The 23,481-nt window shown below is 41.7% G+C and overlaps 1 protein-coding gene across 2 annotated transcripts in view; it reads left to right on the forward strand.

Annotated features, from left to right (window-relative positions):
• The window catches only part of PI4KA (phosphatidylinositol 4-kinase alpha), a 53,997-nt gene extending 32,027 nt beyond the window's left edge, over nucleotides 1–21,970 (forward strand). For both annotated transcript variants that reach the window (XM_066200061.1, XM_066200062.1), the window contains exons 21-55: nucleotides 355–491; nucleotides 1,368–1,501; nucleotides 1,671–1,753; nucleotides 2,027–2,097; nucleotides 2,215–2,339; nucleotides 2,758–2,839; nucleotides 3,462–3,545; nucleotides 3,900–3,989; nucleotides 4,470–4,589; nucleotides 5,183–5,275; nucleotides 5,645–5,801; nucleotides 6,075–6,202; nucleotides 7,235–7,393; nucleotides 7,616–7,767; nucleotides 8,336–8,443; nucleotides 9,159–9,286; nucleotides 9,367–9,486; nucleotides 9,806–9,885; nucleotides 10,021–10,214; nucleotides 10,946–11,036; nucleotides 11,851–12,018; nucleotides 12,570–12,623; nucleotides 13,869–13,989; nucleotides 14,288–14,417; nucleotides 14,535–14,605; nucleotides 15,458–15,530; nucleotides 15,685–15,755; nucleotides 16,337–16,446; nucleotides 17,070–17,174; nucleotides 17,627–17,752; nucleotides 18,076–18,196; nucleotides 18,812–18,971; nucleotides 19,811–19,900; nucleotides 20,101–20,184; nucleotides 21,263–21,970. In XM_066200061.1, the coding sequence (XP_066056158.1) occupies nucleotides 355–491; nucleotides 1,368–1,501; nucleotides 1,671–1,753; nucleotides 2,027–2,097; nucleotides 2,215–2,339; nucleotides 2,758–2,839; nucleotides 3,462–3,545; nucleotides 3,900–3,989; nucleotides 4,470–4,589; nucleotides 5,183–5,275; nucleotides 5,645–5,801; nucleotides 6,075–6,202; nucleotides 7,235–7,393; nucleotides 7,616–7,767; nucleotides 8,336–8,443; nucleotides 9,159–9,286; nucleotides 9,367–9,486; nucleotides 9,806–9,885; nucleotides 10,021–10,214; nucleotides 10,946–11,036; nucleotides 11,851–12,018; nucleotides 12,570–12,623; nucleotides 13,869–13,989; nucleotides 14,288–14,417; nucleotides 14,535–14,605; nucleotides 15,458–15,530; nucleotides 15,685–15,755; nucleotides 16,337–16,446; nucleotides 17,070–17,174; nucleotides 17,627–17,752; nucleotides 18,076–18,196; nucleotides 18,812–18,971; nucleotides 19,811–19,900; nucleotides 20,101–20,184; nucleotides 21,263–21,314 (3,872 nt within the window). In that variant the 3' untranslated portion in view covers nucleotides 21,315–21,970. The remainder of the gene's footprint in view (nucleotides 1–354; nucleotides 492–1,367; nucleotides 1,502–1,670; nucleotides 1,754–2,026; nucleotides 2,098–2,214; nucleotides 2,340–2,757; nucleotides 2,840–3,461; nucleotides 3,546–3,899; nucleotides 3,990–4,469; nucleotides 4,590–5,182; nucleotides 5,276–5,644; nucleotides 5,802–6,074; nucleotides 6,203–7,234; nucleotides 7,394–7,615; nucleotides 7,768–8,335; nucleotides 8,444–9,158; nucleotides 9,287–9,366; nucleotides 9,487–9,805; nucleotides 9,886–10,020; nucleotides 10,215–10,945; nucleotides 11,037–11,850; nucleotides 12,019–12,569; nucleotides 12,624–13,868; nucleotides 13,990–14,287; nucleotides 14,418–14,534; nucleotides 14,606–15,457; nucleotides 15,531–15,684; nucleotides 15,756–16,336; nucleotides 16,447–17,069; nucleotides 17,175–17,626; nucleotides 17,753–18,075; nucleotides 18,197–18,811; nucleotides 18,972–19,810; nucleotides 19,901–20,100; nucleotides 20,185–21,262) is intronic.
• Nucleotides 21,971–23,481: the final 1,511 nt, after the last annotated feature.

Consider the following 23,481-nt stretch of genomic DNA (forward strand, 5'->3'; position numbering starts at 1 on the left):
ACACGGCGGTTCTCTGATGGGATTTCTTTAAATCTTTGCAGTTTTATCAGATTCAGCATGGTGCAACCTGTACTTAGTTTTATTCCTAAGTTAATAGCCTTAGTTATGAGTTTTGATAGCCAGATTAGTGGAATGGAAGATAAGACACATGGGGTACAATGGTAATTAAGTAGAAACTTCACCTAAACATACTTACTAAGTTTGGAACGTGGATCACGTGTGTTGAGTGTCTGTGCTTAAGAGCATGAAAAATCTGCCCGAGAAATAGTGCAAAGCTTGGTAATGCAAGTAACTTTGTAAAACTTGATTTTTTTAATCCCTCATTCCACCTTCCTCTTTCTATTTCTGTTCCAGGTCTTTGGCCAGAAGAATGGTATGAAGGTGTGTGTGAAATTGCCACCAAGTCTCCGTTACTCACATTTCCCAGCAAAGAGCCACTCCGATCTGTTCTGCAGTACAATTCTGCCATGAAGAACGACACCGTGACTTCTGTAAGAATTCATTTCTTCTATTACCTCCTTCCGTAATGTCTGCCAGTGTTAAATGACATGGTATCTGTGATATACTGAAATAGCCCAACACCCCTTCAACCTGCCTCCTATTAGTGAAAAGCAGCTGTTTTACACTATTCTTCTGACATCAGGGTGCATAAGTGACTTGGGGTCAGTTTTATAAAGTTAATACAGGTGTTTAGGGGGGTAGCTACACCACCTTGATTAGGTGTAGAAACCAAGTCTTTGTGGAGATTGAAGCCTCCTGGTGCTTTTTCATTCATTTTGTACCTGACAAAACTTGCACCGATTAAAAAAAGAAAATCAAGTTTGAAAGGAAACAACACATTCAGGCTTTCAAAGAAATGTTAATTTTGCTCTGGCTTGATACTGATATTATTCTCTTTCTCTAGCATTTATAGGATTGATTTTGCAGGACAGATTTTGCCCAAGGGCTCTCTTTTGGCTTATGAAATCTCTTTGGCTCCCAAATAATACAGGAATTTGCATTGTGCCTAGGTACATAGCTCTGTGGCACCAAAGACTGGCACAAGTCCATGAAGTTTCGGGAGCTGGACAGTGCTGATGTTGGTCGAACTTGCATGCATTTAGTGTAGGACTTGTATTTCTTCATTGGTATAACTGCATGGGAATTAGCAATTATTTCTGCCAGAAGCTTGATTCCAGATTTTATTCTGTCCTGTATTCGAAGCATTGTGGCTTGCTGAGTCAGGGCAGGTTGGTCTGAGTGCAGGCAGAAGCATCCTGACACATTGCTTGTGAAGGTCGAAACGTTAACAAATAGCTGAATGCATGTTTGAAGACACAAATAACACAGGACTCCCACTTCAGGTAACTTGATGTATTCATCTCTAGGCTGAACTAAATGAATTGCGGAGTACCATAATCAACCTCTTGGATCCTCCTCCAGAAGTGTCAGCGTTGATCAATAAGTTGGACTTTGCCATGTCTACCTATCTCCTTTCTGTTTACCGCCTAGAATATATGAGGTATATGTTTATCTATATTTCGTTTTTTCACATATGAAACAGCAAAAAAAACCCCTAAAACAAAACAACCAGTAAATCCCTGAAACAAACAAAATCTAAAATAAACAAAAAACTGAAACAAATAAACAAAACCCCGGACATCCCAACTTATAAAACTGTCGTTCCCTAGAGTGCTGCGCTCAACGGACCAAGATCGCTTCCAAGTCATGTTTTGCTACTTTGAAGATAAAGCAATTCAGAAAGACAAATCTGGTAAGATTTACCTGTCTAGGTTTCCTCTCAGCTTGAGGTATGAGGAAATTATCTCTAGCTCTGCAAAGCAGAAACAAATCAAGCAGCTATATAACAAAATGAATCATGTTCACCAGATTGCTGCTGCTTTATTCTTGCCAAGAACATTGGTTTTGTTTTGAAACAAGTTCAATATTGGCTGAGTAAACATAAACACTTTTTAACTGTTAAGTCTGGTTCATAAAACAAATGTAATTTTGTCAATGAAACCTGTCACTTCTCTCCACTCCTCAGGCATGATGCAGTGTGTGATAGCCGTTGCTGATAAGGTGTTTGAAGCTTTCCTGTCAATGATGGCTGATAAAGTAGGTTACCTGGAAACGAAATTTTTGAATTTGTATAAATGTTCTCATTTCAGTTTATGAAAGTGAGTTTATGTATTCCTTTAAGAGCTTCATACTTCTCTTTGGCATGTTTTTTAGCCTAAAACTAAGGAGAATGAAGAAGAGCTGGAGAGACACGCTCAGTTCTTGCTTGTGAATTTCAACCACATCCACAAGAGGATCAGGAGAGTTGCAGACAAATACTTGTCTGGACTGGTAGACAAGTGAGTATAGATTTCATGTTTCTCTTTTCACAGTGACTGTTTAGTGGTTGCTTAGGCACTTGGTGACACAGGTCAAGTGGATTTCTTGGCTGCTTCTTCTCCTGAAATGTCTCCTTGAAAAATCACGTTCAGTGGTATTTTTAGCCTGAGCTCTGAAACCCCTGGTTAAAATGAGTGTCTGCTTAGTATTGCCATGTGTGGAGCAAAGCAAAGTGCCCTTGACAGAAATGCAATCTCAGCTCCTGTGCAATAGCTCTCCTCTGCTTTTGGCTGTGGATAAAGCCAGGCTGCCATGAGCAAGCTTTGTGGCTTCTCTTGAGTATGAACTTTCCTAGGGATGTATAAAGCTGGCTCTTTAAGCAGCTCTCTTCCTCAGCTCTCCAGAGTTATTGTGTCTCTGAATTCTGTCTTGCTCTAGATTTCCTCACTTGCTGTGGAGTGGAACTGTGCTGAAGACTATGCTAGATATTCTGCAGACATTGTCTCTGTCTCTTAGTGCAGTAAGTGCTTTTCTTTCTTAGAATTTTTTTTCTTTGTTCTGCATTTATTTGATACTTAATTAAGTTTGTATTTTCATTTTCCTTTTACTAGGACTGATAAAATCTTAATTTTAGATTCCGTGAAGCAAGAATTATCTTTGCAACCCTATTTCATAAGCAGTAAAACTAGTGCTAAAAACTTGTTGTCAGATGTGGTTTATAATTGTTGAAACGTCTCATTTGAAATAAAAATGCCGTGGTATTTTTCTGGTTTGTGGTTTGTTTGGTGAACAAACAAACATTGTTTCTATGAACTATGGTTTTCAGATTGTATTCTCTCCAGCCTGTGTATGTGTATCCATATTTCTTGAATCTGTTACATGCTAGAATTTTTGAAGATGGAAATGCTTTACAGAATTTTATTTTTATACTATATGTTGAAGAGAGTGCTTTGGATTTTTGAGATTATTTATTCTAAAAATCAAATTGAAATACAAACAGTTTCTTTTAGAGCTGTTCAAGTTGAGAGCAAATGTTAGCAAAGAAGGTTTGGTAATCAGGCTTCTTGTTTGCTCCCTGTAGTGTTAATGTCAGGTGATGATGAATTTTGCCTTACTGAGAGTTGATAATTGTTTCTGTTTAGGACATTCACAAGGACCAACCATACTATGACATTCCTGATGCTCCCTACAGAATAACAGTCCCTGACACGCATGAAGCCAGAGAGGTGGGTCACCCTCCTTGATTTATTAAAGAATGAAATAATGCCTGGTTTGATGGCTTGGAGTTAAATTAGTGCGCTACTCTGAATGGTCATTTTTTTAAAGTACTTCCCCAGGTAAGGTTTTTCTATTAGGATATGGTACAGTATTTATGTTTTTTCTGAATTTAACTATTTAACGTGACTTAAAGTGTGACAATTCTTTTCTAAGCAAGGGCACATTCAGCTGTTACAGAAAATCTTAACTGTCATGTTGCTACAACTGTCTTGCGCCCTTCGTTACTTATTACACCCTTAAGACCAGTGCCTCATGTTAAATGTCCTGTATTTTACTGATTATGTTGATGCTTTTTATTCTAGAGTATAGTCAAAGACTTTGCTGCACGCTGTGGGATGATTCTGCAGGAGGCAATGAAATGGGCTCCCTCTGTTACAAAATCTCATCTACAGGTAATGGGCCTTCTTCTGTGAAAACCTGATTTTTGCAGACCTTGGACACTGCAAATCTACCTGAAGTTTATATTTCCTTCTCTATAAAAAGAACCTCGAGGGATTCTATCCTTATGTGAAAGGACAACTAATTACTTTTCCTTCTTCCATGTAGTCCATAACACTTCATCTCATAAGGGTTTTTTTGTCAGACATGATTCTTTTGAAAGAAGATCACAGCTTTCAAGCATTTATCTTGATAACTTTATTAATTTTGAATACAGAAGGAGAATTACTCTTTGTGTATTTAGGAGAACATTCAGAAAATCTTCTTGCCAGGGGAACAATGCCTGGAAGGGATGAGTAGAGACAGTCTTTTGTCACAATTGTGTATAATTAAGTTTCCCATAGTTTGCAAGGATGCAACACTTGATTATGAGCTGCCTTGTTTTGAAGATAATCAAGTATTTTGGAGTTTGGCTTGTTTGTTTTTTTTTTCAGGAGTACCTAAACAAACATCAGAACTGGGTTTCGGGCTTGTCCCAGCACACTGGACTGGCCATGGCTACGGAGAGTGTTCTGCACTTTGCAGGCTACAACAGGGAGAACACCACTCTGGGCGTGAGTATTGTTTGTTCCTTTGTGCTCCTGCAGAGAGACCGTCACAAATTAGAGGGCTGAGGAGAGACCTCCTTGCTGCCTACAAATTCCTCACAAGGGGCAGCAGAGGGGCAGGCACTGCTCTCCTCTCTGGTGGCCACTGATAGAGGCAATGTCATGAAGCTGGGTCAGGGCAGGTTTAAGGCTGGGTACAAGGAACAGTTCTTCATTCGGAGGGTGGCCGGGCACAGGAACGATCCCCGGGGAAGAGGTCACGGCACCAAGCCTGACAGAGTTCAGGAGGTGTCTGGACAATGCTCCCAATGGTGTGGTGTGATTGTTGGGTTTGTCCTGTGCAGGGCCAGGAGCTGGACTCAATGATCCCTGTCAGTCCCTTCCAACTCAGGATATTCTATGATCCTGTATCCATGGAGGAAAAACACATACTCCTTATTTGATTTTGATCAGTTCTGGTAGTGTTGTATGTAACAGTCCTGATACTACTCTGATTATAAGCATAAGGAAATTTAAAACATATGTGAAGGAATAAAAAGATGAAGAGACAAATGGTTTGATATGAACAGTATAAACAGCTTGTTATGGTCTGGCCATAGGCAACCCAGCTAACTGAAAGACCAACTTGTGTGAAGAAGGACTACTCCAACTTCATGGCTTCTCTTAACTTGCGCAACCGTTATGCAGGAGAGGTAAGTACAGGATTTCTCATGAGCGTGCGGTGTCCAGAGGCTCTGGCATCACTTCTCAGGGGATAATGTCCTTCCAGCCTATACTGGTGTATGGGTTTATGTCACATGAAACATAGCCTCTAAATCCCTTCAGCATAAAGAGTATCATTTTCCTAGGTTATTAAACAGATCATTTTACTGTTAGTCTTGCAGACAAAGCTTAAAGATTAGATAAAGCTAAAGATTAGATTGCAGATAAAGCTAAAGATTTGGTAAAGTAATAACAAAAGATGCCTCTGTTTGTGGAGCTCCCTAATCAGCACATGACCAATACTTAACTGGTTTCCTGAAAATACTGTTCTCTGTTGAAAAGCCCCCTAAATTTTACAGGTTTCTGGAATGATTCAGTTCTCCAATGCCACGGGACGAACATCTGACCTGAATAAACTTATGGTCAAAGAGCTGAATGCTGCTCTTGAATCAAGCAATACTGAATTCTACACCCAGGCCATGTTTAAGTTGACTGCACTGCTAATAAGCAGCAAAGGTAATGAAAACCAAATGGAGTTCTGCTATCAGACAGTGAATGCCAAGAATAACAAACAACAAAAACTATCCTTATACCAACCCAGCATGCATCAACTTGCAGCAAAACTGTGTTTTGAGTTTCTTCCATTAGGCTGATAATGGGGAAAAGCCTCCTTAAACCAGCAGCTATTTATTATTAAGAGCTGATTATTAGCTATGGTGCACACCAATTGCATGCTGATGTGGAAAGCAGTTGTTCTTTGAAGAAATCTGAGTGAATGTTTGTTTTCAGACTGTGATCCCCAGCTCCTTCATCATCTGTGTTGGGGACCGCTGCGAATGTTCAATGAACACGGCATGGAAACAGCAATTGCTTGCTGGGAGTGGCTGCTTGCTGCCAAGAATGGAATAGAAGTGCCGGTAGGAAGTGATTTAACTACTCCTTCTCTGCCCCTGCGAGGGGGAAGAGAGAAGATTTTGAGAGATTCACAGATACTGTGAATCTGTGTCAAGGATGTTTAAATGCAGTTGTAATCACTTTAGCCTGCCAGGAAGTCTCTGTTCCTGTGTTGTTGGAAGTCTGTGCACCCGCATGAGGTGGACTGTGGGAAACAGACCCTTCTCAACAGCGTCAATGTTATAGCAATAGAAACCTGTTAGAATCCCAGCTGTAGAATTTACTTTGCTGATGAGATGCCTGAGCTGTTCATGAATTGACTCTATACTGTCACAAACCATAGAATGGTTAAAACAAAGAGAAATCAGTGTCTCTACTCATTAATCAGCCTCTGGTATCTGGTATTGTAGCATTACATAAAAACATAGGCTTGCAAATGTCCTAATCCTGTAACAGGCTAAACCTGTTGTATTTTGAGAGATGGGGATCAATGTAAATAGTAATGAAGCAACTCACCATGTTGTCGTGTCAGTCCACACAGCTGAGAAAGCTGCCTCTGGTAATTGTTTTGCTTATTGTTTCACTTGCAGGAGATAATCATCCATCTGAATTTACTTTGTTGAGTTTATGTGCAGGTTTCAGTGGTTAACTTCTTAAGTATCAGCTTCATTTTTTTCCATTGGATATTTGGGAAAATATCTTTGTATCTGGTTGAGGAGAACAGGGAGGCACCCTTGGTTGCTCTGCCCCCTTACTGCAGAGGATGCTGGTCCTGAGAGTAGGATCAGCAAAACTGGATTATGTGCTGCTGCCTTTAGTCTTTCTGTTACTAGCTGAGATTCGGGGGGAGTCTCTCTTCCTTCTGTAATTTAGGATGTGGAAAAAAACATTTTCTTTTAGGTTGGATGTATAGACTTGTCTCTGCCTCTCTGTCAGCACTGCAGTGAATTTTCATTGATGCAGTAGGTTCCTGTATGTGCTGTGGGGAAGGATTGTGCTTTCCAGGTAGGAAGATGCTCTTGAAACAAGAAGCACTGTCACCTTCCTGTTTGCAGTTCATGCGGGAAATGGCAGGAGCCTGGCAAATGACGGTGGAGCAGAAAGTTGGGCTGTTTTCTGCAGAGCAGAAAGAAGCAGATCCATTAGCAGCCTCAGAGGAGAGCCAGCCAAGGCCCTGTCCACCAGAGGTGACCCCACATTACATCTGGATAGAGGTGTGTGTTCCTTCTGCGTGTCCCACCTGTGGCAGTCTGTATTTCCTGTTGCTGTGATTTGGGAAGGGATTGGAGTCATGTGCTCACAGCCAGGAGAGACACTGTTTAGATGAGCATAATCATTGATGGGGAGAAAGGTGTTTGAAACAGAGGAGTCTGGGGGTGGGGTTTGAAATCCAAAAAGGTCAAAGGAGGCATGGTATGTCTGTCTCTTTTTCTCAGTTTTTGGTGCAGAGGTTTGAAATAGCCAAGTACTGCAGTTCTGACCAAATCGAGATCTTCTCCAGCCTGCTCCAGCGGTCCCTGTCCCTGAACATTGGCGGGGCCAAAGGCAGCTTGAACCGGCACGTGGCAGCCATTGGGCCCCGATTTAAGTGAGTGCTTTGGGGTCTTCCCTTCTGGAATCACAGAAATAACAAATAAGATTATAGGGAGAAGAAATAAGGCTGTAGGGACATGGAAGAAAACAACTACACACGACATCTTTAACTTGTCCTTGGCTTCAAGTGCTGAGAATGGCTTCAAAAGCCTGCAGTGATGCAGCCTAAGCTCTGTTTTCAAAGCAGAAGTTGATCACTTCAGCTTAAAAGTAATTTTTTGGTGTTCCGGGAAACGTCATGGGATGACTTCATATAATATATTATATTCATATAATAATTTCATAATGGAAATTTCATTTCTGTTGCCCACATCATGGATCTAGTAATGAGTCTAGTCGTTGCTTCATCAGTTATTTTCACCTTTTGTGACTTGAAGGCTTTCACTTTCTGTGCTTCAGCAGTCACAGCTTTGAAACAGACTGATGATAATGTGAACAGGTTGCCAGGAGCTTTGTAGCAGACCCTTCTCAGGCTACAGTTACAGCTGTAGTTGTGGCTTGCATGGTGGTGTATTGGTCACCATTTTGTGAGAGCCAACATTTCCATTCTCTGTTTTGCTTAGGTTGCTGACCCTGGGTTTGTCTTTGCTGCATGCTGATGTGGTTCCAAATGCAACTATCAGAAACGTTTTGAGAGAAAAGATTTATTCAACTGCCTTTGATTATTTCAGGTACTCTTTTATTTGAAACAACTCAGTGAAAATGTGTTTGTGTTTTTCCTGAACCTTTAGTGATACTTCAAAGCAGCAGCTGTCTTTCTCTTCTAGTGGTTTTTCTTCCTTTTTTTTCCCACTTCAACAGAAACTTGTCTTGTGCTTTAGTATGGTTCATAAATTATCTCAAAGAGGCTTAGATATTAGTTTCAGATTTTATGTGTGATTTAAAAAGCAGGAATGTTTCTGTTCTTTTCCCTTTTTTCCTTATTTTGAAGTTTATTCAGTGCTCAAAATTGTATCTAGATTTATAAGGTTTAAAGAACTGCTGTTAGACTGTGTGTGTGGCTGAAATACAGCTCCATTGTTTTCAAAATAAAGCCACACTGAATCTGATTATTTCAACATTTGACACAGGCACAAAAGAAAATTTAATTGATAGGAATGTCTGAATGTGAGGAGGTCAGTCAGTCCTAATATTAACTTTCAAATGAATCCAGGATGCTGACAGACTGCTGCCTTAATTTTCAGTTATAGTTGGAAGTTTGTGCTCTTCAGTCAGATATAATAAAGCCATGAGGATAAAATGTAGTGATGTGTGGTCTCATCCTTGTAGATTTCAGTCAGAATAAAAAATACTATTAGATTAGGTTGGTGAGGGTTTTTGACTCCTGGGAGGTTTTTTTTCCCCCTAATGCCTTCAACATCACATTATTTGTGTGCTTTCTTCAAGTTGTCCTTCAAAGTTCCCTACACAAGGGGAAAAGAGGCTCCGTGAGGATATCAGCATATTGATCAAGTTTTGGACAGCAATGTTCTCAGATAAGAAGTATCTGACTGCCAGCCAACTTGTGCCACCTGGTGAGTTCCTTTAGGTGCTGTTTTAAAAGTGTCTAGTTTCTTTGATTGGATTCTACATCAGATCTGTGCTCTGTTCTTAGATAATCAAGACACCAGGAGCAACCTGGATATCAATGTTGGATCTCGGCAACAGGCTACACAAGGATGGATAAACACTTACCCTTTATCCAGTGGCATGTCAACCATATCTAAAAAATCAGGTATTTTTTTGATTGTAGCCAGCTCATTACAGCCAATTTTTCAGCATAGTTTATGTGCAGATATTCAAAGTCAATATTTACCTTAAACATCAGGCTCTCTGTATTATCTCTATAGCCTGTTGTACTCCATATATTCAAAGAACACCTGCATGATGAGTGACTGCAGTGCTGACTTCCTGCCACCACTCTGATCTAAGTTACAGGTGTCCTGTGGTTATTCAGTTCCTCTCTGTTCATGTTTCCAGGTGTGGACAGTTTGAATGTACAGTTTGACCTACTGAACAAAAGCCACTGAAAACTTTTTAATCCTTTTCTCCAGGAATGTCCAAGAAGACGAACAGGGGGACACAGCTGCACAAGTACTACATGAAGCGCAGGACGTTACTGCTCTCATTGCTGGTGAGTCCTCAGAAGGATGGCAAACTGCATGAATTTCTAAGACCTTCTTACTGTTGCAGGAGATATAAACTAAAGTATGAGATTGGGAGTGTTTTGTTTCTTCCAGAAAACCCTTTTTTTCCCTGTTTCCCTCAGGCTACTGAGATCGAACGCTTGATCACGTGGTACAATCCACTGTCTTCCCCTGAGCTCGAGTTGGATCAAACTGGAGAGAGCAGTGTAGCAAACTGGAGGTCTAAATACATCAGTCTTAGTGAGAAGCAGTGGAAGGATAATGTCAATCTGGCTTGGAGCATTTCTCCTCATCTTGCTGTGCAGCTGCCTACTAGGTGAGATACTTCAAAAGAGACAAGCGATGCTATTACTGCTGCCTTAGAAGTTGAGTGAATATTTACAGTAGGTTCTGATAGCACTTGCTGCTGGTTGCAGCCTCTTGCATACTGTCACAACTGTTCGAGACATTTGAAAAGAACTAAATTACATAACAGGCTCATTTGGCTGAGTCACTAATGAAGTCCCAACTGCCTTTCCTACCTTCTGTTCTTTGCCAGCACTTAGACAGTGTTTGATTCAGAAGAAATCAGGTTTGTTTTTTAATAGCATTCAGCCCATTAGCAAGCATAGCATTTAACCAGTGCTAAAAGTATCTTGGAAAGCAGTGCTTTAGCTAGATATTGACTTGCACTTTAGTGTTACAGGAGAATTAGCATAGTTGGCTCCGGAAGGGAAAGGAAATTCTTTCCCCCTTACGACAGTGATAGCTTTTGCCAAGTAGAGTTCTGTACACTGGTTGCTGTAGAATCCCAGACAGAATATTTCAGCCAAGAATCCACTAGTGGAAGTGGTCTGAAATACAACTGGTTTATACAAAAGCACTGGATGAGGACCAGTTTGTTTCAGGATCCTCTTTCCACAGCATAGCGGTGTACATTATTTCATAGTTGGACTGTTTGTTTATTGAGCATATAGTTTTCTGCCTCTTGCTGTTCTCATCTTCACATAAATAGAAGAAGCCATCAAAATTTTCTAATAATATTATTGTGTTCCTGGTTATACTTAGGTTTAAGAACACTGAAGCCATTGGAACGGAAGTGACCCGTCTGGTCCGGTTGGACCCGGGAGCTGTTAGTGATGTTCCTGAGGCAATAAAGGTACCTGTGAATATTTTTACTGTTACAGGGCCCCAGGAGGCCCATTTCATTCAGATGTATTGGAAAATAGTCTTGACTTACCACAGTGCATGTTCTAGCGCTACCCGTGTCTCTGGTAGGAGAGGATGGCAGCACAGCTGTGGAAACAGGGTGCTGAGGGGAGAATCACAGCAGTGGGAGGAGGTAACCAGTTAGCTAATGGTACACTTTGCTTCTGAGTATTCTCACTCTACACAAAATTGCTCAAAAGTCATCATTCGCAGTACAGACACCATTTCTGTTCCTTTGGGATAAGAAGTGAAAAGATCACTGGGCCAAGCCATAATGAGTGCTGCTGCTGAAGTTATTTCAAGCGTAACCTTTTCTGTATATCCAGAGGCCAAGGTTTGGAAGTGGAAAAGGCTTATCATGCTGATCTGCAGTGAGGCACTTTAGTACTGTGAGGGACAGACTTGTCAGAGCTGTACATTTTACATTCTATACATCACCTGTAAAATAGATGGCAGGAAAATTGAACCTTTTTTGATCCTTTCAAAATGACTCATCCTTTCTTCTTTCTCCCTGTGCAAGAACTCCTGGATTGTGCTTTTAGTAACTTCATTTGGTGTTCTGGGAGGTGAGGTGATTCCAACAGCTAGGTTTCCATGGAAAAAATGTATTAGATAAAACAGCCATAGTTCTGTAAAAAAAAAAAAAAAGTTCCATGTTTCACTTGCCTTGCTGGAGGGAGCTAGATGCCATTAGTGTCTGATGTGTACTACCCACACAGCAGTGAGTGCTACAAACCCCTGATGTATCTGACCTGCTTTTTCAGTACCTGGTTACCTGGCACACGATTGATGCTGATGCACCTGAGCTCAGCCACGTTCTGTGCTGGGCACCCACAGATCCACCAACTGGCCTGTCCTACTTCTCCAGCATGTATCCACCTCACCCTCTGACAGCCCAGTACGGAGTTAAAGTCCTGCGGTCCTTCCCTCCGGTAAGAAGAGTTTCAAGAAAGCTTTAACGCTCCAGAGGGAGTTAGGGCCCTGGTCATTGTGGCCACAAGTTTCATTCTAATGCCACGGAGAGACATGTGCTAAATGGGCACAGCACACTGCAGAGTATGCACAGAGTGGGATGGAAACTTGAAGTTGATTGTCCCATGTAAAACTGGCTCATGTATTTGCAGCTTTGTTGTAAATGACACTAAGCTGAATTCTTCAGACTGCCCTTCTCAAATCATCTCTTTTGCCTCTTCTCTCAATGACAAAGTTGTTTTTTCTAAGGCAGCAGAATGCTGTTTTTTAGCACTTGTCAGACTTCTGTTAGGACTGTGCAGTACATGATTATTAATTATATTTTTGAAGGGAGTAGCTAAACAGAATAATACTTGGATTTGAGAGAGTTAAATACATAGTTTAAAATAAAGAGGCAGTGGGATTTTGTTTATCACCTCACTGAAAGGAGCTTTTCTCTGTGTATGTGACTCATCTTCCCTTCTGACTACTAAAACAAAACCGTAAAAGCCTGCCATCCCTTCTCTTTCAGGATGCTATTTTATTCTACATTCCACAGATCGTTCAGGCACTGCGGTATGACAAGGTGAGATTATGAATTGGCTGCGTGTGAAGAAAACAGGTTTTTAATGCAGCTTTTAGATTTAAGCAATAAATAAAACAAAAATCACACAATTCCTCACACAATTTAGTGCACTGTTAAAAATTAAGTGCAATCTAATGCTGCTTATTATTGTCCTATATCTAATACATAGGAAAAAACCTACTGTCTCTAGAGGCTGTCTGGCTTTGGGTACACCTCTTTTATGAACAGATAAACTTGACAAAGGCTGTGTAGCTCATCTGTCAGGAAAGAGATTTTGTTATGGGAAGAAGCCCCAGGTGAGGACTCTGAATAAAGCTTTTGGAGGGCTGCATGAGACAATCAGTAATGAAATTGAATCATTGCCCTTAATCATTTTGCTGTGGAGTTAACCAGAGAAGACATCCAGGGGTGTCCTGTGCTCCATGGCATGTATGAAATCAGATCACAGCCTCATCTTGCAGAAGCCGAAGTAAAGCTTGACAGCCAAACTCAGAGTTCATTAATGTGCGATCATTTTCCCTGCCAGTGAGGCAGTGAACTCTGGTTTTCAGACAAGTGCTTTATTCAGTGCTCTTTTTTCAGATGAACATACTCCCATCCCACAGTGCAAGTAACTGACTGTAGTTATTCTTTGAGAAATCTGCAATGCAGAGCACCAACATCAGACACCTGTCTGTTAATACCAAACACCTCTAGGAACACCTATAGGCTCCAAAAGTAGTTGCAGGTAGTGGAACGGGAATGCTGCTGCTAGAAGGAGTATGATTTTCTTGGACACTTCAACTTTATAAGTGTCTTTTTACTTACCAGAATTTCAGTGGAACTGTGCCAGCACATTCCACATTGGGTTCTTGCCACCCAACTGTGCACTCCCTGTGACCCTGTGTAGATTTCTGGTACTACAGGAGCACATAGTGATGCCAGGGAAGACCAGTGTCCCTGTTACACTGTGCTTTGTACACATACTAAAAGATGCTCTGAGCTCAAAGAGATTGGAAATCCAAAAAGAACAGATGGAAAATGGCCTAGAGGTGGGGGAAGGCTGATTAGAATAACAGAGTAGAACAGTTTACGATCAGTTCACTACCTTTTAAAATACACTGTCATTCATGTCTTTTTAGCAAAGTGAGTGAGAGTGCAGAGGTTGTCTTCCCATCCATTTAACACTTTCTGAGTTTGAAGAATAGCTGTCAGAAGCACTGAGTCTGAGAGTTGTAATGAACGTTGATCCTTACTGGTTTGCAGATGGGTTACGTTAGGGAATACATCCTGTGGGCAGCTTCCAAATCTCAGCTCTTGGCTCACCAGTTCATCTGGAACATGAAAACTAATATCTACCTGGATGAAGAAGGGCATCAAAAAGATCGTGAGTACTTTAAAATATAATCTGACTTGACTCCTTTCCTTTTCCCAGTCCAGACTAAATCTTCCTGCTTCTTGCTTGTCAGGAAGAATCCTTTCAGCTGGGGAAATTCTCTTTTATTTATAGAGGTAGGGCCCATTCTGCTCAGTGCCTGATAAAGTCTATCAAGTGAGACAGGGTGCTGGTTCCCTCAGTATCTTTTTCTGAATACTATCCAAAGGTGCTTGTTTCCATCACCCATATCATTTTACTTTCTGAAATAAGCTTCTGACACAGGTGCTTCCTTTTTTTTCACATGCAGCTGACATTGGGGAACTTCTGGAGCAGTTAGTGGAGGAAATAACTGGCTCATTGTCTGGCCCAGCCAAGGAGTTCTACCAACGGGAGTTTGATTTCTTTAATAAAATCACCAATGTTTCAGCCATTATCAAGTAAGTATTGTACTTCAGAAATTGTGCTCTGTTTGTATAAGTTTGAAACAAATTTGAGGCTAGTGTGTAGAGTAATATATAATATGCAGATAATGAAAAGATAATTCATCTTTCCAGGCCATTCCCTAAAGGAGATGAAAGAAAGAAAGCTTGTTTGAGTGCTCTGTCTGAGGTGAAAGTGCAGCCTGGTAAGATGTGATTTAGTCAAATAAAACTGTGGGCTTTTGCATTCAACATGATTATTTTCTGCTAGCAAATCTTGAAATCCTTACAAGTGGCATCTTGTAGAGATTTCAGTTTTGGTGCTGGTGACTGTTCTTGTTTGGTTGTTTCTCTCTTGAAAAAAGTTCAAATATTTTTGCCCGTCCAATATTTTCTATATGGTGCATCAAAACTTACCCAAAAGCAAGTTAGATAATGCTTATCATGGATAGAAGTAGCCGTGTATGTCTGAATAGGATGAATAAATAAACTCTTTTGCTTTCTACCTACGTCTTTTTTAAAAAGATGTGGTGTTTTTGATAAGTTTTGTTATCTCAAGAATGAAGCATGTCCAGTTCCTTTCATTCCCCCCTTTCTCCCATCAGGCATTCCCTTGAAATGTCAATATCTGAGGGTACTTTCAAATCATGAACATATGTTTTCCCAGCCTGAGTCTTCCCTTTAAAATGGAGTTTGATGAAAGCTTTTCCTGACCTCTGACAGATCTAAAACCTTCTACCATATGTTATGGGTGAGGGCACTGCCCAGTCCACTGGGGCTGCTGCCACATCTAATTCAGGACTGTTGTAAGAGACGTCCTCTCTGTGGTACAGATTCTGCAGTATTAGCTGAAAACTGTATTTTATTAGTTTCTGGGAATCTCTCACTAATGCAAAGGATATCACATCCTTCTGGCTCACGCATTAATCTCCAGTTTCTCTCTAACATTAATTCAAAACTATGTACTGAAGTTGTAGACACCCACATCAGTTATTGTCAAACTTGCATCGTCTCACTAGCCAGTGGATTTGTCCTCAGCTGTCTGCTCTGTTTTGCAGGCTGTTACTTGCCCAGCAATCCTGAAGCAATTGTTCTGGATATTGATTACAAGTCAGGAACTCCTATGCAGAGGTACCATGCTCTTGTTATTTTTATTTTTACATATATATAAATATATATATATATATATGCTTGTTAAGTTAATTAATGACATTCAAGTATTTTTCTATTAATTTTTGTTTGGCTAATTGCACTCATCATCATCTTTGTTTCTATTTTAATTCAGTGCAGCAAAAGCACCCTATCTGGCCAAATTTAAAGTGAAGCGATGCGGAGTCAGTGAGCTTGAAAAAGAAGGTTAGTAACTGCAACCTAATCATTGATACTGCTAATTAATAGTCAGCAAATCCTTTAAAACTGCCTGCTTTTAGTGACCTGTACCACTGCAGAAAAATTATTTCTGTGTTGAACTTTCTTTGCCGTGGTTCAGCTGAGAAATTAAACTGGATCAAAGGAAGAGAGAAGAAAATTCTGAAAACTTAAATATTTTTTTAGTCCCAAGAAGCAAACCACACAGGGCTCTTGAAGAAATTATAACAGTTACTTTAGACCAAAACAGAAATCACTGGCCTTTTCTGGGTTTTTAGACGGTAGCAAAATCCAGGTTTTGGCAGTTTTTCTCTCACAAGACATTTTGTGGGAGTCTCCAGCTGACTAACTCAATGCAATGCAGGCATTTATCAGGTACATCACCAACACTGGTTTGAGATGTTCTAGTTCCAGCAGACAAATTATCTTATGATAATTACCTCGTACAGCAGAAGTATCTGTGGTGCACCTGCAGTGAAATGCTGTGAGTTTGAGTACAGAGGGCTTGTCCTGATAGAAGGTTGCTAATTAAAGCCCGTGATTGGTTTTGCTTGGTTCTCCTGTTACAGGTCTGCGTTGTCGCTCTGACTCCATCAATGAAAGTGCAGAGGAGGATGAGGACAGTGAGAACACCTGCTGGCAGGCAGCCATCTTTAAAGTGGGCGATGACTGCAGACAGGTACAAAGCTCTTGGGCTTTGCACTTAGAAGAAACAGATTTCTAGGGATAATGCATAAGAAGAAAATCATTTTAGTATAGGAATATTTTTCTTTGGAACTTTGGTAATCTCCGCTAGTTATGGACTGAGAGGGAGAACTGTGTTGTACCCCGAGAGAAATTCTGGTTTGGAAATAAAGGCCATTCTGTCAAGATAGGTGTACCAAGCCTTAAAAAAATTTTTACAGTAAAAATTTTTACTTGTAAGAATTTTTTACAATATTTTTCAGTTGAGCTATTGGTAATATAGAATTTCTTTCTGAGGTGGGATCTTGTACCTTGAAGTTTGATTGATTAAGAGGGAATGCTGGTTATTATCCCTGGAGTTATTAGTAGCCCTTTTATCCAAGGGTGATAGGCAGTTCATTCTTAGGTGAGCAGTTAAATCATCAGTGTTGCTTGCTGCCCACTCACACAGCATTTATCAATTCCCCTTTTCATTTCCCCCATAGTGCATGCACAAGCACACATCTGCACACCTGCTTAACTTAATGTTCATTTCAGAGTTCTTCACAGCATGTTTATAATCTGGTTTATGACCTGTAACCCCTGTAATGTTTGTGCAATTTTTTTCTTGTCTGACAGGACATGTTAGCTTTACAAATCATCGATCTCTTCAAGAACATATTTCAGCTGGTAGGCCTGGATCTTTTTGTGTTTCCATACAGAGTGGTGGCCACGGCTCCTGGGGTAAGTGGGCAATTAACTGTAGTACTGTTGAAAATCATTCCCAATTCAAAAATACTTCCTTCCAGCACACATAAAAATTCCATGCTATAAGGAAGGTACTGCCCGCATTACTTATGCCAAATATTTGGAGTACCAGCATTAGGTAGAGTCTTTCCTCTCCTGCTTCCTGCTTTTCTAAAGCTTTTGGCTCTGAAACTTTGCTGCTTGCAAACGTTGTTTGGTTTCTGTGACTACACTGTGCAAAGCAGTGGAAAGTCACAGAGCTTGTCTTAGTTGCATGGAAATCCTGAAAGAGAGGATATACTTTTAAAATTAATAAACTAGAAATTGTGTGTTTGGTGATCTGTAGGCTTCCCCATATTTCCCAAAGAAGCTGTATGACTGCCAAGAGCCATGAACAAGATATATTTGGGAGCATACTTTACAAACCCGTTCCTCTTCTTCCCCTCCAGTGTGGTGTTATTGAGTGCATTCCTGACTGCACATCCCGTGACCAGCTGGGCAGGCAGACAGACTTTGGGATGTATGATTATTTTACAAGGCAATATGGAGATGAGTCTACCCTTGCATTCCAAAAGGTAAAATATCAGTGGGCAAGCACAGCAAAATATCAACTGAGAGATATTCTACCTATAAGAAATAATGGCAAATAATTGCATAATGACTACTTTAATGCTGGGTCTAGTTCCCAATGCTGATAATCCATTTTTAGCTAATTGTGAGTTAGCTAAAGAAGTAATTGCAGCTATACATGTATGGATAATGTCACTGGACATCGCTTCAAACTAATCATGAATAGAAAAAAAGAAAAAAAAGCTTTGTTCATCTGTCTCATCTCCTGAGGGAGAGTTAATAAATTCTGTAAGTTGTTCTGATTTGTTTTAACTTGTTGTTTGTACAGGCTCGCTATAATTTCATCCGCAGTATGGCTGCCTATAGTCTGCTCCTGTTCCTGCTCCAGATTAAAGATAGGCACAATGGCAACATCATGCTGGACAAACAGGGACACATCATCCATATTGGTCAGTCATGTGCACCTCTGAATGTCAGTTACTATCTTTGCTTTCTGCTCTTAAGTATTGCTGATAACAGATAAGCCATTTCCCCTTTGAGATCCATCTATATACTGATTTCACTGTTTGTAAACATACATGGAAGGTTTTCGTGCCTTGTAAGTGTTGTGTGTTTGTGTTGGCTGCTTCTGTGTAAATTTAGCTCTGCAAGGTTTTGTCAGGTTCAGGAAAGTATAAACATACAAACGTATGGATGACACGTGTTTATGTACTCATGCATGGATACATGTGTGCATGTGTGTAAATACAGAAATGTCTTTGGATTCCTTTCCTCACTGCAAGGGTATGAATTAAACCTGACAAGTAAATTTATATAATTGTGTGAGGCTGTAACCTCTGCTTTAGCTTTGCTTTTCTGGAACTGCACTAATATTTCAGCAGTTTATTTGATATCACTGTTCTTACATCTATTCTCACGTCATGGTGATGATGCTTTTGTTGGTATTCTTAGACTTCACCAAAGCTTTTTTCCAGTTGAAGTTAAAATGTTTACATTAATACATGCAATCCACCTCTCTTGCTTCTATATAAAGCTTATGAGGCAGTTTTATCTTTTGTACACAGATTTTGGATTCATGTTTGAAAGCTCACCTGGTGGGAACCTGGGCTGGGAGCCTGACATTAAACTGACTGATGAGATGGTGATGATAATGGGAGGGAAAATGGAGGCAACACCATTCAAATGGTTTATGGAGATGTGTGTCAGAGGCTATCTGGCAGTCAGGTAAGGTGTTCCTAGCTGCTCAAAGTGTAAGTTCTTGCATGCCCAAAGCCAGATGAGATGACAAATAACAACAAATGTTGATTTGTAGGGAGTCTGAGCCTGTTGACTGTCCTGGTATGTCTTGCAAACTTTGAAACAATCCTTCTATTTTAAGCTTATCTTAGTGATATTTTTTCTGTCTTTGTGTTACATTTTAAAATTTTATATATTCAATTTATAAATGTGATGTTTCACACATTTCCTCACTTAATTTAGTGCACTGCTATTACAATAAGAAACTACTGTCTTGGAGTCAAGATCATTTTGTTTCCTTGAGGGGAAACAGTCTGGACAAAGTTCTTGTGGCAAAGCAAACGTGTCACTCAAGCAGCAGAGTAATAGCCTAGTAGATAATAAATGTTCCGAGCAAGGGGACAGGAAGAAGAAGGGAACCTGGGCTGATGTAGCAAAGAATTACACAGAGTAATTAAGATTAAAAGAGCATGTTCCTGTGATGTTGCTGGTTTCAGCCTTTTGTACTGTTTTGGTGCATTGCTTCACCTTTCTGATGCCAAAGAAATGTTTGCTAAAGCATTACTTTGCATAATCCTTCTTGAGACTTCATCCTGCAGCATTCTGACTATCGGACAGTCCAGCATAAAGGAGTGACATTTAATTAAAGTGACAGATTGCAAGCAATGGTGTAGCTTCACCAGCAAATGTGAGAGGATTATCTATGTTGATTTAATTACAGAAAAAGGTGGGATCCAGCTCGTTGAACTCCTCAGCTTGTCTGCTTTACCTGCTAAGGCTGCAGGAGTTTGAGTGCTCTGACATTTTTTGTCCTCTTTTTTCTCTAGGCCTTACATGGATGCTGTGGTCTCACTGGTTACATTGATGTTGGATACAGGGCTGCCCTGTTTCCGAGGGCAGACAATCAAGCTGTTGAAGTAAGTCAGCAATATCTGTGAACTGGAAAATGTTTTCTATTAAAATGTTATGTCATTTGTACCAGGTGGTTTCACAAGAAGTAGGTACTTGCAGCAAGTGAAATCACACCTGGCTGAGCTTGTGCAAAGACACATTTGTACCATGTTGAAAGGGAACCTCAATAATTTTCTCTTATTTGATTGTGATTTTCTGCATATAGGCACAGGTTCAGCCCCAACATGACTGAAAGGGAAGCTGCAACTTTCATCATCAAGATCATCCAGAATTGTTTCCTTAGCAACAGGTTTGGCTTCTATGCATGTCTTCTCGCTATGGCTAAAGGAAGGTCATCAGGCTTTGAGCAGGGCTGAAAAGTAGTTTTATCAGGCAAAAACTTCTGAGTCTTTGTTATTCAGATAGTGCAGGGATAGCGGTTTTGTTTCTGAATGTGCTGCATTTCCTCTCTTTTGTGCTGGGAAGACTTGAGTCCAGGATGGTCAAATAGCAGCAAGGCTGGTTAGTCTAAAGAATAAATGTAATAGTTAAACATCTTAAGTGTGTGTTAAATTATGCTAGATAATACAGAGTTTGTGGGATTTACTGGAAAGTCTATGACAAACTCTTGTGTAGTTCCAAATGGGGTCAGCTTGAGACCAGTGCCACTCACTGGCTCAGAGACAGACGCACTAGAATGGATGTTCCACTGCTTGCTAGTGCACCTGCTCAGAATCTTAGATTAATTAATATTGAAGGCAGTGACACTGCTGTGGGAATGGCCAGTACCAGCTTAGTTCTGACAAGCTTGAGCTTTCCTACCTGTGGCATGGTTAATCTGTGACCTGAATAAGCTATACCCAGGGATAATTGAGTTACCTGTAACAAACTGAGATGTGTTTGCTCAGTCACTCATCAGAGATGCTGCTGTTAAAGCTGTTATTTCCCCTGCACTTTTATTTTCATTATTATCATTCTCCTTAATTAAGATGACTTTTATTTCCACATAATACTGTCTCCATGCAGCCCTGATGATCTTGATTCATTCATTACGCATTTCCTTCTCCTAAAACAAACTGCAAATGCCATGTGATATGCTTGTGGCTTATCCAAACACAGGATCCAAGCTGCTGATGCTGTTGCCACACTGAGAAGTGTGGAAATACTTTTTAAAACTAGTTTAAACAAGAGCAGGATGTTTTGTGCTGTCCATAACAGTAACTGGGCCTTCACAATGCCTTCAAAGAGTGGAGGGCTAGTTTTGATTAGCAGCTGATTTCCCTCACCCATGTTTTGTCTCTGTGGGATCCTGAATGAATGTTTCTTGACAATGGGTGCAGTGTTTTTTTAAACTTTTACTTACCTCTGGCTTTGCTTTTCTTCTCTAGGAGTAGAACCTATGACATGATCCAGTACTACCAGAACGACATCCCCTACTAGACACTAGAGATCCACTGCCCAAGTGAAACGTGCAACCCCGTGCCCTCACTCCAAGCTTGTGACAAACAGGAGATGCTCTGTCACACCTCGCTATCTTCCACCCTCTGTGCGTGTGTGTACATGTTGGGTACATGTTTCCTGGACATTGCAACAATCAGTTCTGATTCATTCCTTTCTCTATACCAGGTTATATATATTACTGTTTTTCCCTGGATTTTCGGAGTTGGGTTGCAATCACAGTAAAAATTGTATTACGATTATAAATGTGGGAAAGTGGTAAAGCTTGAGGAGTTCAATAATTTTTCATGCAATGCAAGGATTTTGTAGTATCTTTAAAAAGTAAATTAAGCCCTTTCCTGCACAATTGCACAAAATTACGTGGAAAGGAAGAGTATGGATTTCTCATTGGAAACAGAAACGTTAACTTGTTCCCAGTTTTACTGTAGAAAAAGCTTGATAATCATCCAAGGTGGTGATGTCTGTGTAGCTGTGTTCATACTTTGCACTGTACATGGTCCCTGCTACATGGTCAGTATTTCATATGTACATGAAGAATGTATTTTTTCCTTTTGTGTGTTTTAAAAAGAGACTCTACTGAAGATATATTTAATCTACAAAATGTAATAAAAGACGTTAGACTTTGTGTCTGTTGCAAATGTTTTGCCCTGCACTGTTTTTAGTGTACATACATCACTCTGCACATTTGTGTACTGTTCATTATATTATGCCCTTTCTTTCTAGTAGAGAAATCTGATTTCTTCTTCAGATGCTTGTACATCTCAAGTGACATTTTTTTATTCGTAAAACAAATGTTTAGTGCCAGAGCTGGAATGTAGGACCAAGGTAAAGCTCCCCAGTGTTGCTGACCAAGGACCTTAATCCTGGGCTGGGACATAGGACTTTTGGGGTTTTTTTTCCTCTCTTTAGGGGGATTTTCCCGTTTTAGGGAGCTCTTCCCGAGTGTCCGGGTCGTGCCCTCAGGGAAGGAGGAGCGTGCCCGGCCTGGGCAGGGCCCCGGGGCGCCCCCTGGCGGGCCCCCGCCGCTGCGGCGAGCGCCAGCCCCGGCCTGAGGGGCGGCGTGGCCCGGCCTCGGGCCTCGGGGACACCCGGCTCTGAGGGGACACCCGGCTCTGAGGGGACACCCGGCTCTGAGGGGACACCCGGGCCTGAGGGGGACACCCGGGCCTCGGGGACACCCGGACCTGAGGGGGACACCCGGCGCTGAGGGGACACCCGGGCCTCGGGGACACCCGGCGCTGAGGGGCACCCGGGCCTGAGGGGACACCCGGGCCTGAGGGACACCCGGGCCTCGGGGACACCCGGCGCTGAGGGGCACCCGGGCCTGAGGGGACACCCAGCCCCCAGGGGTGAAGGATGGAGGCTTCGTGAGGAAGAACGAACCGTGAGGGCTGGAGGGGACGCGACACACCGTCCCGAAGCACAGCGGGTGAGTGGGACGTGGCTCAGCGCCCCAGGGAGGGCTCAGCGCTGAGGTGTCGTGAGGGAGACCCAGTCCTGGCGCGAGGCCTGGCCGTGAGGTGGGCCCGGCCCTGAGGTGAGGGGTTCTGTGGCGTGAGGAACGGCCAGCTCCGTTCATCCGAGGGCCACGGTATCTGGAACGCAGTTGTGACCCCGAGGGATATGGTTTGGGGCTGTAGCTGCCCAGGCCGGGGCTTCCTCAGAAGCTGGGCTGTTGCGGCAGGTCGGGGTGGTCCCTGTCTGGGGGGATGGTAGGCCGATGATGTGGCCGTGCCCACGCCTTCCCCTTGGGAGTGGGCATTTCTGAGCACCTCTGAACCAGCCTTTAAGTCTGCAGTCAGGGACTGAGGGGGTCCCTGCAGAGAAAGGAGCTGCACTGAGCTCACAGCTCAGGGAGCCTGAGAGGAGGCAGCCAAGGCTGCGTGGTTTGGCTCTGCCTTCAGGGTGGGTCTTGTGTGTGGTGCAGTGGAGGGCCTCTCCTTTTTCCGGGGTGGGCTACATTCAAAATTCTCACCTGCTTTTGCCATGGGTGTTAAAGTGGGTCTGTCTCTTGCCTGTGCAGTGGGTGGCTCACAGCTCTGAGCCCCTTTTCTCATTATGGGGAAGTGCCACTGGCTTTCTAAAAAGGTTTGGAGGCTCATCAGGGAGAAGCAGTATGCAAGAACTGCTTTAATTATTGATTTAATTC

The sequence above is a fragment of the Chamaea fasciata genome, unplaced genomic scaffold (assembly GCF_029207755.1).
Source record: "Chamaea fasciata isolate MVZ Bird 193981 ecotype frontalis unplaced genomic scaffold, bChaFas1.0.hap1 SCAF_18, whole genome shotgun sequence".
In the NCBI taxonomy this organism is placed as follows: domain Eukaryota; kingdom Metazoa; phylum Chordata; class Aves; order Passeriformes; family Sylviidae; genus Chamaea; species Chamaea fasciata.